Source organism: Haliaeetus albicilla, chromosome 11, assembly GCF_947461875.1.
Source record: "Haliaeetus albicilla chromosome 11, bHalAlb1.1, whole genome shotgun sequence".
NCBI classification, from domain to species: domain Eukaryota; kingdom Metazoa; phylum Chordata; class Aves; order Accipitriformes; family Accipitridae; genus Haliaeetus; species Haliaeetus albicilla.
In genome coordinates, this window is record NC_091493.1 from 21,238,598 (window position 1) to 21,253,305 (window position 14,708).

Genomic DNA, 14,708 nt, shown 5'->3' on the forward strand with positions numbered 1-14,708 from the left:
GTTTCAATGGCCAGTTTATGCCCATTTGTTCCTGTGCCAACTTTAAATTTAAATAGTGTTTTCTTCTCTAGTGCTTCCTTCCTGACTCCATATAGAAAACAATTATCTGGTCTCTCAGCCTTTGCTTTGTTGAGCTAAAGAAACCAAGCTCTGTTAGTCTCCTCTACTAAAGTAGTGTCTTCATTTCCCTATTCACCTTAGTAGCCCTTCTCTGCATTGGTTCCAGTTTAAATTTTGGGTTTGATTGCAATTATTTTAATTTTTTTTTAATGTGGTTGACTGGAATTACAGACTGTGTCTGGAAAGAAGCTCTCCAACGTTCTGTGAAATAGTCATGGTGCTTCCCAGATGACCGGGATATACCTTGCCTGGGATATACTATGCCCAGAATTATGTTGTCCTTTTTCATTGTATTTTCACATGTGATTATATGTCAGTTTATAATTACATAGTATACTTGGATGTTTTCTCTTCTTTGTCATTTGTGGTTCAGTTCCTAGTGTATCAAAGAAATTATTACTAATCCCCAAGTACGTGACTTTTCTTTACTAAGTTCTGCTTCACTTTTGTTACTTGGTCCTCGGTTTTTCCTACATGCTATCCCAATCTTGTGCTAACTTGACAAGGTCACATAATTTCAATGTGCATGCTTCTGTCTACTTCTTTTAGACATCATTTGTGCAAACCTTACATGATACTGTTCCCTAGACAATCACTGAAAGACTACTAACCTCCCTATATGCCCCTAACCAGCTCCTCACTTTGCAGTTCCCCATGTCCTATGTTTTAAGTAATATTCTCCTTGTCATAATCAAATGGTCATCTCAAGCCTGGGTTAAATCTCTCAGATTAGTCCTTCTGACTACAAATTCAAATTAATCTGACATTACTTGCGTGATGAAATATGACATGAGATTATATTGGAACAAATGATTATTCCATCATTCCATTCATTTCTGACTCTTGTTTTTCTGTTCTTCATCATGAACTTAGCTTAGACCAGTTGTTTGTCTCTCTGCTTTACTTCTAACCACAGCCAGTATATGTGAAGGTTGAAAGAAGTCCATAGCTGTTCATTAAAGGAAGATTTTTCTTTCCTGACCTAACTGATTTACGCTGGACTGATTTTCTGAGGCATGGGAATCAACACTCATTTTATTTCCTTCCTAATTTACATTAAGAGTGTTCTTATTAGTCATATCAGAGACTGATCTATTTTTGACCAATGGTATATTGTGGCAATGTGTTCCCTAAATGACTTGTAATGTGTAATCTACCAGCCTGATGGCATCCACTAGGGAGAGAACCATATTTCAACAGTAAGCAACACTCCCTGCAATGCACTCTGCAAAGCATGACATGTCCTCTAAAATGTGAATATTAAGCTTCCTGTTATGTGAATATAGTGTACTCAAATACTAATGAGAATTGCAACTCTGGGAGAATGATTTTTTCATTTCTGGACACTTTTCTAGCACATCAGCTAGGAACATTTTAACAAAGGGGATGAGTGTTTTGGCAGAGACTCGTGTCTGACATCAGCTCCTGAAACTCAAACATATATTTATCTTCAAAATAAGCAAGTAAAGTATTTCCATTCTATTTCTGAAGGAGTATTGGAGGCAGAGACACTGGTTTTATGGCCCCAGTGAAGCCATGAAATGGAGCGGTGAATTGTATCACCTTACATAAAGTAAATCCATTGCAACTGTTTGAGAAGAACCCTCTGAAAATGAATAGTATAATAATTATTTCAGTCATTTCAATAGAACGGTCTACTGAATGGTGTATTTTTTTCCAAGTAGACATTTTTTGTTCTTTATGAAGGAGAAAATAAGTTGTATAAAGAAAGGGTTGGGTTTTAATTTCTTTAAGAAACTACAGCTAAGCATGGCTTAGATTATTGATATAATTATCTGTGCATGATGTTTGTGTGTGCAATTTGTGTAAGTGCCAAAGCAAGAGATTATTTTGGATTGTGAAAAGCACACAAGTAGAACAGGGTGTTGAAATTTAAAATCAAGGTTGAATAACTACCAAAAGCTTTCCAGGCATGAAACTTCAGTTATTACTTGCTGGAGTTACCTAACCTTGGTGCTTTGCAGGCAGATGTGAAGATGGTTGCCTCTGCCACCAAAATAGGACTAAATTTTGAAGGTTGTGCTACTCAGTAAATAAAGAATAAGTTTAAGACTTTCAACACTTTCTGGGGTTCTCAGAATTACTTAGGCTATAAGTGTTTAATAAATCATTTATAAAAATGTAGTTTGGGTAAATGAAAAACAAACTTTTTCTACTGAAATTATCAACATGTCATGAAAACTGTAAAGAAAAACAATTACGTCATTTTCCTGACATGTGAACTTGCTTGAAAAAGCTGGCTAGGATTAGTTGTGGAATAGAGTCCCAAAATAAAAGGCAAAAGAATCATTGCTTAATTCAAAACTAGGCAGAACATAGTGCCAAAAAGTACCCAAGAGAAAATACAGAGGAACTCAGATATGGTGATGATGGAAGCCTCTGCAAGAAGATAAAGATGCATTGTATGTGGAGTCTCTGATTCCCTTCTAGCTGTTTACACTCATACAAACATTGGTATTTTATACCTAAGGCTTCTATTTTTCCTCTGGGCACATGCCTTTTTACAAGGAAATACCAAATTTTGCATCCTTCATGTTGTCTGATCAGTGGGAACCCATCTCCTTACCTTCCTTCTATGGCTCCTATTGGTGCGACTGTACAAGTGCAGCAATGGGGAGAGTTTTGGAAATTTCCTGATACTTTTACTGTCATCTCATCTCATGTTGAACAGGGACAGGTGATGTTTTATATAAAACAGAAAAACAGCGTCCATTTGACTGTATCCTCCCACTGCCATTGGAGCAGGATCAGTGGTGGATTTTGGAGGAACGAGGTCATTTACTCTTACGTGGAAACGAAAAGCCTCATTCAGGGCTCCCAGACACCAGTGGAAGTGTTCCTCCTGTCTTTAGCAGGCACTGGATCAGCCCCAACATGAGGTTTACCCTTGTCATGGGCTCCTTGCCAAGACAGGAGACTCCTCCACAACTTGAGACCAGGCTTGTGTGCCAACAGAGTACTGAATTTCTGGCCTTCAGATTGCTGCTTCAAGCGAGGAATCACTGTTTTTCTTCTCCTACTTTCCCAGTATAGCATGATGTAGCTGCTCAGGTGGAGCTCACCACAAGGGTTTTAGTCTTGCTTCTGCTTGGAAAGGGAAACTATTTATAGAAAAGGGGAGGAGAGTGAGTCAAAGACTTGAGGTTTCCTTTGCAATGTGCCTAATCATCAAACACGTCTCTCCTATTTGCAACCAGCTCACCTAGTGGCCCCCATCCTGATGTTTTAGCTGTTGGTTTCTTTGGTACCCTCCACCTGCATGTCTCACTAGCCTGTTGGAAGTCAGGGAAGGTTACTGCTGACTGAACTCTGTTTTGAAAAATCCTATTTTGAAAATAGTCCACTTCTGCTTACACCAGTTCAATTCCAAGTATTAGCTATGGTTGGACTTTGTTGTCTGCCATATTACATAGCAAAACACTTTCACGGCACTGTCAGAAGTAACAAATTATACTATATATATTAGCAGCCAGAAACCTGTCTATGCCAGGGCTGCCCCCTCTCTCTGTGCTGGAACAGTAGCAAAGGACCCACAGTCACTGCTGGGCCCTTCTGTCTGGTGAGCAGTTTCAGCGTGGCTGTGTTTTTGTGGAAGAACCCCAGCTACTTTGGTGGAGATACTCTCGAGTAGAGCTGTTACTGTGCACTACTGCTCACAAGCCAGGTTTAGTGTTATATATAGGCCCCTTTTCCTTCCTCCATGGGCGCTGACGGGGAGAATCTACAACCCACCCTTCTGGGCTGAGCTCTTTGCTCAGCCCCTGCTGATAGCTAATGGACTAGAGAAGCATGCCATCAGGGTAGTTACCTTCTGATCTCAGATTTGCATGACCAGAAGCATATGGGATGGCTTTTATCTGTGTTGTAGTTTGTTCTGTGAAACAATGTTGCTGTCAAAGCCTGCTTTATTTTGACTTCTCTACAATTACAAAGTAAGAAGAGCACATGAGCCAGGAAGAGGCAAAGCTCTTTGTTTAAATGAAAATAATTAGGAGCTGGCTAGCAAGATCACCAAAAGCAACCAGCTGTTTTCAGTTGAACGGATCTGTCTGCAAGTTTCACAAGTCAGAGGCTCCTTCTTGGAGAAAGCTTCTGCATTGACTAGAAATGGACTTGAACCAAACCTCTGCCTCCACCACCTCCTGCCCTTTTGAGGTGAAGGTTCAAATTCAACCCCTTTATTAACCTCGAATGAGCAGGGCTTCCCCACCCCTCTAACTCTCGCTGCACCTTGAAGTTCAGATCCGGACTCTGTGTCCATTTTGCAGCTTTAGGACACGATGCACCTTTGATTTTGGAGGCATAAGGGTCTTGAACGGAGGAGGTTTTTACAAGTGACCTGCGGGTTCCGTTTCCACTGGATGCCTACGGGACCTAGGCACCTGTGGAAGAAACAATGCCAAATCTCCCTTTCTTTGCCTCAGCTTTGCCTGCAGTTCCACGGCACAGCTCAACGTTGTCCCGCCTGGCGCAGAAGGTGGTGGAGGACCCATTTCCATAAACTTCTGCACGGGAATGGGTTTCTTTCTCAAAAACACCGTTGCTGATCAGGTCGCCCGGCAGCAACGCTGCTGCCGGGGGCCCGGAGAGGCGGCGGCGGAGCGGGGTGAGGGACCACCCCGGGGCGGGGGGCGGCGGGGGTGGGCCCGCCCGGCTGCAGGGGAGCGGGGCGGCGGGGGCGGCCGGCCTTCCCCGGGCGGCGGCCCCCCTAAACCTCTCGCTAGGCCCCCTCTCCTGGTGCCCGAGGGCCGGGCGCTGCCGCGGCTGGGGGCCGCTGCCCAGCCCCGGCCCCGGTGCCGACGGCGGGGAGGGAGCGGGGGAAGGCGGGGGGGGCGGCCCCCGCTTCGCCGCGCGAAGGGGGGGGCGGCAGCCCGCGGCGGAGCCCGGGGTCCCGCGGGCGGTCGAGGGGGGCTGCCCCGTTCCGGCCGGGACGGGGCTGCCGGGGCTGGGCGCCGGCCGCTGCTGCGCGCCCGCGGTGCCGCTTACCTGGGGCCGGGGCCGCGGCCAGCAGGGCGGCCAGCGCCGCGGCCAGGAGGCGCATGGCCCGCGGGGCGCCGGGTCCCGTCCCTTCCCTCTCTGCCGAGCTGCGTCCCTCCTCTCGTCCCCGGCCTCTCGCCTCCTCCCCGCCCCGTCCTCCCTTCTCCCCTCGCCTTTCATCTCCTCCCCTTTCTCCTCCTTTTTTTTCCGCTTTCTCCCTTCCCTCCCCACTTCTCTGCTCTTCCCACCGCCCTGCCCCCTGTTCAACTCTCCTCCTCTTTTTCTCGCCTTCTTTCCCTTTCTTTTTCTCCCCACCGAGCTCGGGCCCGCGGGGTGGCGGTAGGGCTAGGTAGGGCGGCTCCATCAGTAGTCTCTGTGATCCCCGCTGTGCACACCCGCCCTGCCCAAAGGACACAGATCTGTGCAGACGGGAAGCGGGAAGCTCCCCTCTCCGAGCACAGAAAGCCTCTTTGCCAGCGGGTGAGACAGCCTGGCAGCTAGGGGTTGTGGGGCAGGGTGGTGGGGGGGGAGGGCTGTCCTATGCACCCTCTCTGCTTTCCTGGAGGTGTTTGAAGTTGTGCAGGGCCTCATGCCCGTTGCCCTCGTCCCACTCCTTAACTGGAACTGGACCACCATTTTCAGGCAGGTCTAGTTAACGGCTCTCTCCCCCTCTGTAGGCTCTGTCGGTAGCAGCCTGGGGACAAGGAGGTCTGGCAGGCAGGAGTGGCCGGCCCTTCAGCAGGCATGGGGATGGATGCTGTAGGCTGTTTGGACACCTGTGCTAGGACATTACACGCGGCGCTCTGCTGCTGGGAGGGTTTTGCCCTCTGCTGTGGCAGCACAACTCTGACTACTGACATTCACCCTCTCTCTAAAAAAGTGCTGAATTAATTGATATAACAGCTTAAGGTGCATCACCCCAAGGTTACTGTGCTTGTTTTGCCAAATGGTACTATACTGTTAGGCCAGAAAGGACAAGGGAAGTTGGCACCTGGCAATCTACTCCTGCCTTTCCCCTTTGCTCCTTTTGAAAGTGTTTATCATTTGAAAGTCCACAAATCTCCAGAGACACGGGCTTAATCCTTCTACCAGCAGGTATGATGGGTTATGCCTGATTTTAGTATTCACGAGGTGTGAAGTGTGGATGATACAAACACTTTGGCATTCGTGCTTCCCTGGATAGGGTAATGAGTATGGATTTAGCTGCTCCACCCCTCTCCTAGTAATCACTTAGGCAGGTTAATACATGTCTGCTTTTAGGCATCACAGAAAATTTAGCGTGTGCTTCGTCTGATCCTTATGAGACTGAACACTGCCTTTAATATCATGCAATTCGTTTACTTCAGGGACAGATTTTTGTGTCTGTAGAGCAAGCACTCCTCGCAAGAGAATGACAGGTCTGGATTGTGCACAGAACAATCAGCCGACCTGAGGAAACAGAGTGAGTTGTTAAAAGCTGTACTGCCTGGGGAGCTAATTAAGATTTGTAGTTTTGAGTCTACTCCTTTAACATAGCAAAGGGAAATCCTATCAAAGAGATAAGCTAATTCAAAGAGAAACTGGCAAATTCACAAAAAACTGTACCAGCAATTATTTAATTTGATGGTCCTGATGGAAGCTCCATCTCAGGAAGTCCTTGGACTGCTGATTGAGAGGGAAACCATGGATGACCTATTTTACATACTCTTTTCCAAAGTATTTGCTGCTTGCTATTGTTGGAGAAAAGATATTAGGCTGCATGGACACTTTAGACCTGCTCATATAATTCTGCGAGGCTCAGTCATGCCTCACGCCATGTGTCTCACAATTTCCTTCAGTCTACTAATCTTTTAATGGTGTGTACAAAAGACTGATGTAAAGATATCGGTAAGGACTGCATAAGCTCTCATGTGAGTGTCTGGACCCTACAAAGCTTAAAGATGCACTGTGAGAATCAGTATCAATATTTGTCATTGTTACCATCCCAGTTACTAATGGCACTTACAGTTCCTTTAATTGCATCAAGAACCCTAATGAGCTTTGGGACAGAGCTAGATCTATCAATTGGTGAGAAGGCATCATATGATGTATTTGCCTGTGATAGAAGATAGACAGAAGATGAGTCAGAGGCATATCTGGTCTTCTCCAGTCTCATGTGCCTGCCAGTTTACTGAAAACATATTCTTTCTATTTTGCTGCTTGTGATCTCTGTACCTTTGACAGTTCCCTGTGTGTTGTGAGTTCTCTCTTTGTGTAGAATTATTTAGTTCATTTCTCCCCCACTGAAAGATCTTCATTAACATAAGAACATGAAAAATGCTCCTTATTCTTAAAGGGACATTTCTTTTAAATTTCAGAATGTACTTTTTAAAGTGGTTTAGGCTGAAAGTCTTTTATACTTATCATTGCATAAATAAGCTCAGGTGATGCTGCCCTCATAGTTTGTTTACCAAGGGAAAGCTTTTCTTTGCACAGCTAGGAACAGGACCCATAAGCTTCTATGCATGGGTCTCTCTCTTGCCACTAACCTGTACCACCAGCAGCATTCGTTAGGCAACCCAGCACCTAACATACCTAAATAAATCTACATGTTGCCAATTTCTTCAGTTATGGGGCAGACAGCACTAGTCAGGCTAGCGAGCTGTGGAGAAACATAGACTGCTGACCTCCCATCTTCTCAGATTTGCTGCTGACTTGTTGGATGATTTTATGTAAATTGGTTCCAACCTCTGGGCTGCAGCTAGGTGATCTGTAACCTTCCTTTGTGCCTGGATTGGAAGGGCTTGCTAATGAAACTGGGGCAACCTGCATGAAAGATTGCAATTATGTGGCTTGGATTATTTTGCTGTTAAAATCTTTCATCACTTCAACCCATTTGTAACAGCTGAGATGTTTCTGCTTTTGTAAAATGTTTATTCGAGCTTGTTGATGCATCTTACCTGATACCATTACAGTTTACCCATGCACCAAAAATCCCAGAGGGCAAATGAACATGCAGTACAATTCCCTTTTTCTCTTTCACCCTCAGGCCAGGCACACAGCTCTGTAAGCCAGTGCACCTCCCTTAGCTTCTCTGGAAGTGTGCTGACGCACGAGTGCAGAGCCTCTCACCCGCAGGATATGGCTTTCTCAGCTTTGGCAGCACCTACGTGGCCTCGTTTCCTGCCGGAACGGGTCTGCTCTGAGGAGGAAAGTGCCTACTCAGCACTCCCGTGCAGCTGACACAGCTCGGACTGCCTGTTCATGCAGAGCTTGGAGCCCCTTGCTCCCTGGGGGCAGTGTTATTGAAATCATCAGCCTCAGTCACTCTGGGGGAGACCTGCTGTGCAAATCCCCCTTGCCTCTCTGCAAAGTCACATCAGGAGAGGTAACCACAACGTCTTGGCTTTCGCTGTCCCATCCTCCCTCCCTGGGTGCTATTCTTAACCCGCCTTCTTCCATTGAAAGCTCTTACTAATGTCCCCAAATCTGTCTCCAAAAACTCCTGCAGGATTCCTATGAGCAGAATTGTGGCTTGCCCTTATAGCAATATTGCAGTGCGGCAGAGGGATACAGTAGTATCTACTGCAACTCACACAGGGCTGCTTTGGCTGTGCTCTAGCACTGGGAAAAATGTCTCCACGAGGCTGCAACTCTCACCATGTGTAGATGGACTGGGGTCGGCTGACTGCCTGCTTTCATACCTGATATGTTGTTAAAGAGAGTTATGCTTGTTCTGAGTGATATATGGGAGTTTGCTACCCACCTGCATCAATAAACTGTGTCTCTGAACTTCTCTTCTTTACCTGGACTGATGAGGGCAGCTACAGCTTATCACCCTCCCACACCTCATCCAGGCAGCGTGCAAAGGTGCTACCTGCCTGCCTGAACCTTATCATGGAGACATGAGTTATGGCCAGGTCTTCTTCAGAATCCAGAAGCTGGTAGCTCCCATGGCCCACGGAATCATAATTATAAATTAATGTTCAGTGATTAGAAATGGATAAAATCCAAACTGATTCAGTGTTGCCAAGCATGGAGGGAGTTTGAATCTGTATCCAAACTTTCCCATCCCTTTAATGAGCCAAATTAACTTTGAACTGTAGCAGACCTGAGCTTCTGAATAACATGGCTTGGATTAAAAACTCTACCCTGGTGTTTTTCCATGGCTATTTTTGTGGACTGATATGTAGGAAATACTGTTTTGTGGGTCCAGCTCCACGTCAATGAGAAAGCCACTACATAAGAGCTTCCAAAATGGAAGCACCATGCTTTTTAGGTCTCTGAATGTAATGCAATGTCTACACTGTGTTTGGGGCTTTGATGCAAGTTTACTTGTTGCCATTTATTTCTGACTGATTGGCAAGTTGCTAGATAGGGTGATGTTGTTACTGAAGATTTCCTTTTTCCCAGTGTAAGGTGTCCTTCCTCCATTCTCTTTTCCTTTTTCTTTCAGGGTTATGAACGATACTGAGGTATCTGGGTAGGATCTGATATTTTCTGTGGTGCAGCCATACCTTCCTGGATAGGTGAAATCCTTACTATTGATGCTGTAACGTATTTTTCAATTTTCTCTTTCTTCAAATGAGAGCACATCTTTTTAGTTCACGAAACGTGCTTTTGTTACTACTTTTATGATTATGTTTGGGACTGCATAAAAGCACAGGGGATTTATTATGTTTTCCGTAGCTCTTGCTTAAAGTTTGATCATTCCAATTTGCAGGGTACTGCTAATCCTGAAAAAATAAGATATGTGGATGTTTTGCAAGAGTGTTTAGAGCCTCAGTCGTGTACTTTCTGCATCCTTAAGTGTTTGCAAGAGTTGAAACCTGATAAGTCTTACTGTGCATTGTCATGCACAAAGATATAGTCTCAGCTTCATATAGTGATACATAGCAGTGTCATTTGAGGACCATTAAGAAGTCCATTGCAGTTCCAGTTCTGTTCTCCAAAGATATTAAAATGTCACTTTTAGCTGTCCTTATTTCTGGCAGTAGGTGAGCAAATGTCATGCTAAGATGGATTTCAAAGCCTTTTCAGTGCATTAATATGTTCTGGCTAGGCATTCTCATTAGGCGCCCGTCCCAGTTAAAACTTTACTGACAGTACTTTGCTCTGAGCTACCCGCTGTGAGCCTGCTGATCGCACTCTGCCCAGCTCAGAGAGGGCATTGACTCCAGAACCACATGGTCAGTGAGAGTTGCCCTGACAATGCACCATGCTATCCCCTCTTTTGGCTTGTCTGCCTTCCCAAATGAGTGTTGCAGCCAGGTTTGGGGAAGCACAAGCCTCTCCGAGACTGCAGGGATGTGGTTTATGTGTGGAGTCCCCCATCTCATGCAGTTTGGCCTGTGCTTTCCACACAATCTGTGCTGGCACCGTATTTAAAACTTTGTGTCCATAATTTGTCTCTGGATCTTCAGTCCAAGAGACGTCCCACTGCCTCTTTGTCAACAGGAGATATAAGAATGACTCTACTGGGGAAGAGCAATAATCCATCTAGCTCAGTGATCTCTTTCTAACTGTGGCTGATAGCAAATACTTAAAGAAGCATAGGGCAGGGCAAACACACAATACTGTGTTCCCAGGAAACTTTTCCAACTTCATATGGTTTGCAGCACTCACTGTCTCAGCAAGACATTGCGTCTCAGACCCTCACTGATTCAACCCAAGCCCACTATGTGCTCCTTTGTCACTTTGTTCTGGGATGAAGAGACAGACGTTTGCCAGCATATTCCTCCTCCCTGGTCAGGCTGCCTCCATGGGTCCCATGGTACTGCATGTGGCCCTGATAGGAATAAAGCTTGGTGGTTACCGAGGGACAAATTTCTGAGGTGAGGCTGATCATGAAAGAATCTCTGAACCTGTACATGGACACTCAAACAGCCACTGCTGTCAACTGGCACTACATGGCCCATGAAAAGTCACACTACAAAAGCAGTGAACTAATATCAGAAGGTATAGTGTACTTGTCTAGCCTTTGTCTGGTTATGTTTGGATTTATTGTCTTCAGTTTTCAAACATTTCTTCAACAAGAAGAAATTAGCAAATTTAGCCTGAATGTATCTTAAAAATAAAGGCTTCCACACAAACTCCTTGGCCCTACCTGTTTCTGTTCAGGCCAGAAATATTACAAGAAATCCACCCCTTGCCTGCACCTGGTATTTCTGATCTGCCTGTACCCAGCCACATGGATCAAGGAGAAAGATGGAGGTAGTGTCCAAGCAGAGAAATGAATGGCTGTGGAATACAGGGTTTGGATGAAGGTGAATTAAGGTGAAGATGTGGATGAGATATGAACCAAAACTGCTCAGATATTGCTCCTAAATGATATTACATGCTGTATTCTTACACATTAGTTATCCCTACCTACAGAGCTATGATACATGTAGAACCTACCTTCTCCAGGAAGTCTGTTTGGAAAATTGAGTGTGAAGCTCTTACTAATTCTGTTATCTAACAAGTGGAACCAAATTACTATCTGCACTTTACAAATTGCTAACTCGCCTTTGGGAACAGCTGAAGTTCACAGCTGGAAAGCAACTACAAACTTGAAAAAACATGTGCACCAAGTGGAGAGACCCCAGAGGAGAGCCCGGCAAGGAAGATCACAGCTCTAGGAAACATGGCCTGTGAGGAAACACTGAAAAGCTGGGATTACTCAGTGAGGCTTGGGAAGAATCTCTAGGTATTGTAAGGGTCTGGCAAAGGGAGGGAATAAATAACCATCCATGACCACTGACAGTAGAATGAGAAACTGCAGATCTAAATTGCAGGAAGCAAGATTAGGTATTAGAAAATGCTTTCTAACCATGACATTAGTCAAGGGCTGGAATAGGGAGGTGAGGGGCCCTCATTATGAGGAGCTTTTGAATATAGATTAGGCAAATATTTGTCAGAAATGGTCTAAATATACCTGGTCAGCTTTTCAGAAGGATGTTGAACTAAATGAGATCTGAAGAGCTCTTCTAGCCTTGTTTTCTTTGATACTGTTTTATGCTCTCTGTATGTTGTCTTCCTTAGTAGAAATACTAAATCCTTGAACACGCAACAGAAAAGACATTTAAGCTCTTCACATCCCAAGAAGTAACAACATTTTGTCTCCAGCCTACTTTGTTCTACTCAGACATAGATAGCATCTTGCTCTCTTATCTCCATTTTCTACCATATTCCCCAAGACTTTCTTCTGTTTCTTCTTTTCTTAAGTTCGGATAATAAACCCTACGTCTCTCTGTTTTGCGTTTTTTAAAACATTTCAGGCTGGAAGCAAAGTACCCACACACATACCCACAGCACAGAGTTTGTTGTCAGAAAAGCAGGGAATCCTTCCCTAACCTCAGGAATGTCCCTGGAAGATGTGCTTGCCTTTTGCTCTGTTGTCAGGAATGGTGTCGCTATGCTTTGGCAGCTGCTAACTTTAAAACAGATTCTTTAAACTTAAAAACAGAAGTAAAAACCTACTGTTTCTTAAGGAATTCTTTCAGTAAAGGTCTTTACCAGAGACAGTTTAATCAGTAAGCTCCAGGCAAATTTTATATGCTATATAGGGTGGAATAGTGGTCGAACTTTGACCTCTGAGCTTCAGGAGGAGTTATGGATGAGACAAGTGATTACATTTCCTGCTGAGCAGTGAAATAATGAACAAATACTCATCCAAATATCCAGCAGGTCCATGAACTGCTTAAAAAGTTACCTCACTTGTGTTTCTAAGATGATCTCTCTGAAGAATTTTTGGCACAGCTTTGAATAAACAGAGTATTTGACTTTTGTGTCCTTCAAATATTGAGGATAGATTCTCTTCAAATACTGTAGGATAGATTCTCTTTCATGTTGTAGAGGAGGACGTGTAGTATCTGCCTTTAAGTGAAAAATAGGCTGATACTGTAGCAAGTCAAAGGCATCTCATTCATATAGTTGTTAGGTGCTGAATATTGTGTGTTCTTCATCTTCCTTCCTTTAAAGGTAAAAATAAGGAGCAAAAGAAATGCTTTATCTGTCCTTTTTTTAAAATACAGAAGTTCAGGTGCCATTTGTTTAATGATTCTTTGCAGAGAGTATGAGAGAAGCCACATCTTGCATACCGTACATACCGTATGCTTGGATGCATCCTTTAACCAAACATAGACATTTTTCTTAGCAGTGTTGTGGCCACGTGGATAAGATGCAGTGTTGCCATATCACAAAATTAGCTTGTATTTCTTCTGTCTGAAAAGTTACCTTGTATAAACTCTCAAATTTGCACTACTTATTAAAAGAAAAGAATCATCTTTTTTCCTGCATTCCTCTCCTTACATGAGAAGGCAATAGACAAAGTTCCTTGTTTATCTATCTCCTAAAGCACGGAGAAGATGACTGCTTCAACAACGGGCCTTAGAAAGGGACCAAATTATTTGCACTGTTTGATGGAAGAGGGGAGGTCCTGACCCATTAAAATTAGTGATTTTGATGCGGTGAAGTAGCAGCCAGATCCCTTTTGACTGTGTCCGGTCTGATTTGCTGGCTCCATGGCTACGTGGAACAATAGTCTGTGCAGGGCAGCAGGGACGTGGGTAGAATTACAAGTGAGCATCCGTCAAATCCCTCTGTGCAAGTACAAAAAGGATTTTTCCTCTGCACTTTCTAAATGACAGAAAACCTGTATGAATGATTTTTTATGACTTGGGCAAGACAGCTTTGAACTCAGGATTGTCCCCTGGAAACATGACAAATTATTTTTCTCACCTATGAAGGTATTAGAAGTTTATTGTGTTGATTTTAAGTTGGATGTTGGCAAAGCTCGCTGTTTGGTTGGGTTTTGTGGGGTTTTTTGTTTGGTTTTTTTTTTTTTTCAAACAGATAGCTAATATTTGCTCAGTTTGAAAAAAAAAAACAACTCCTGGTGGAGAGCCTACACGTAGAACATTTCTACTCCAATGGTTAAAGTCTGTCAAAAGTTATTAATAATGAGCGTGGAGGGTTATGATGGGGATTGCTGATGGAGAGTGCCAAAAAGCACTGGCTGAGTGCAATGGAAGAGGTGGTACGGCAATGTGAACATTAAAATGGGAAATTTTAAAAAGGTCAGATATTAAAAACTTTGGGGAAATTGCCAGCAAATGTTACAACAGTAATGCTGAGACCAGCAGCAGAGCTGACACAAGTCAGCTTATACCGACAGGCCAAGTGTCCATGGCTTTGTGTCTCTGCTGAATCTCAGTAGTTGCAGCAGGCTGAGGGCTTTTCCTGCGACTTCGGGATTTGTTGGGCAGCAGCTAGGAAAGAAGGGTGTCATTTACTGATTTCCCACCATGGTGATTTACTACATCCTTGAGAAGTTGGTACATGACAATACTTCATTCACTTTCCATTTTGGGGATCTGGCAGGAGAAAATGGAAAGGGGGAGGATGTCAGAGGGTGAAACTTGTAATGTTAACTAAGATCAGTGCATCACTTCTAGGTGAAGCACTTCAGGTTCTCCAAAACAATCCTCCCTTGGTCAGGGGAAGGATCACTGCATGTGCATAGTCAATACCTCTAATGTTGCATTTTATGGGTCTGTGGGATTATATATAGAAAAACGACGTTGTTACTTGGAGAAGCAATTTTATCAAAATGTATGTTGTCCACAGCAGACACTGAGCAAAGGCCTTCT

The 14,708-nt window shown here is 44.2% G+C and overlaps 1 protein-coding gene across 2 annotated transcripts in view; it reads right to left on the minus strand.

Annotated features, from left to right (window-relative positions):
- LOC104322770 (V-set and transmembrane domain-containing protein 4) overlaps window positions 1–5,300 on the minus strand; it is a 95,073-nt gene extending 89,773 nt beyond the window's left edge. Inside the window, exon 1 of one of the 2 annotated variants that reach the window (XM_069796555.1) lies at window positions 5,128–5,300. In XM_069796555.1, the coding sequence (XP_069652656.1) occupies window positions 5,128–5,182 (55 nt within the window). In that variant the 5' untranslated portion in view covers window positions 5,183–5,300. The remainder of the gene's footprint in view (window positions 1–5,127) is intronic. The other variant, XM_069796557.1, reaches the window with a different exon arrangement.
- Window positions 5,301–14,708: the final 9,408 nt, after the last annotated feature.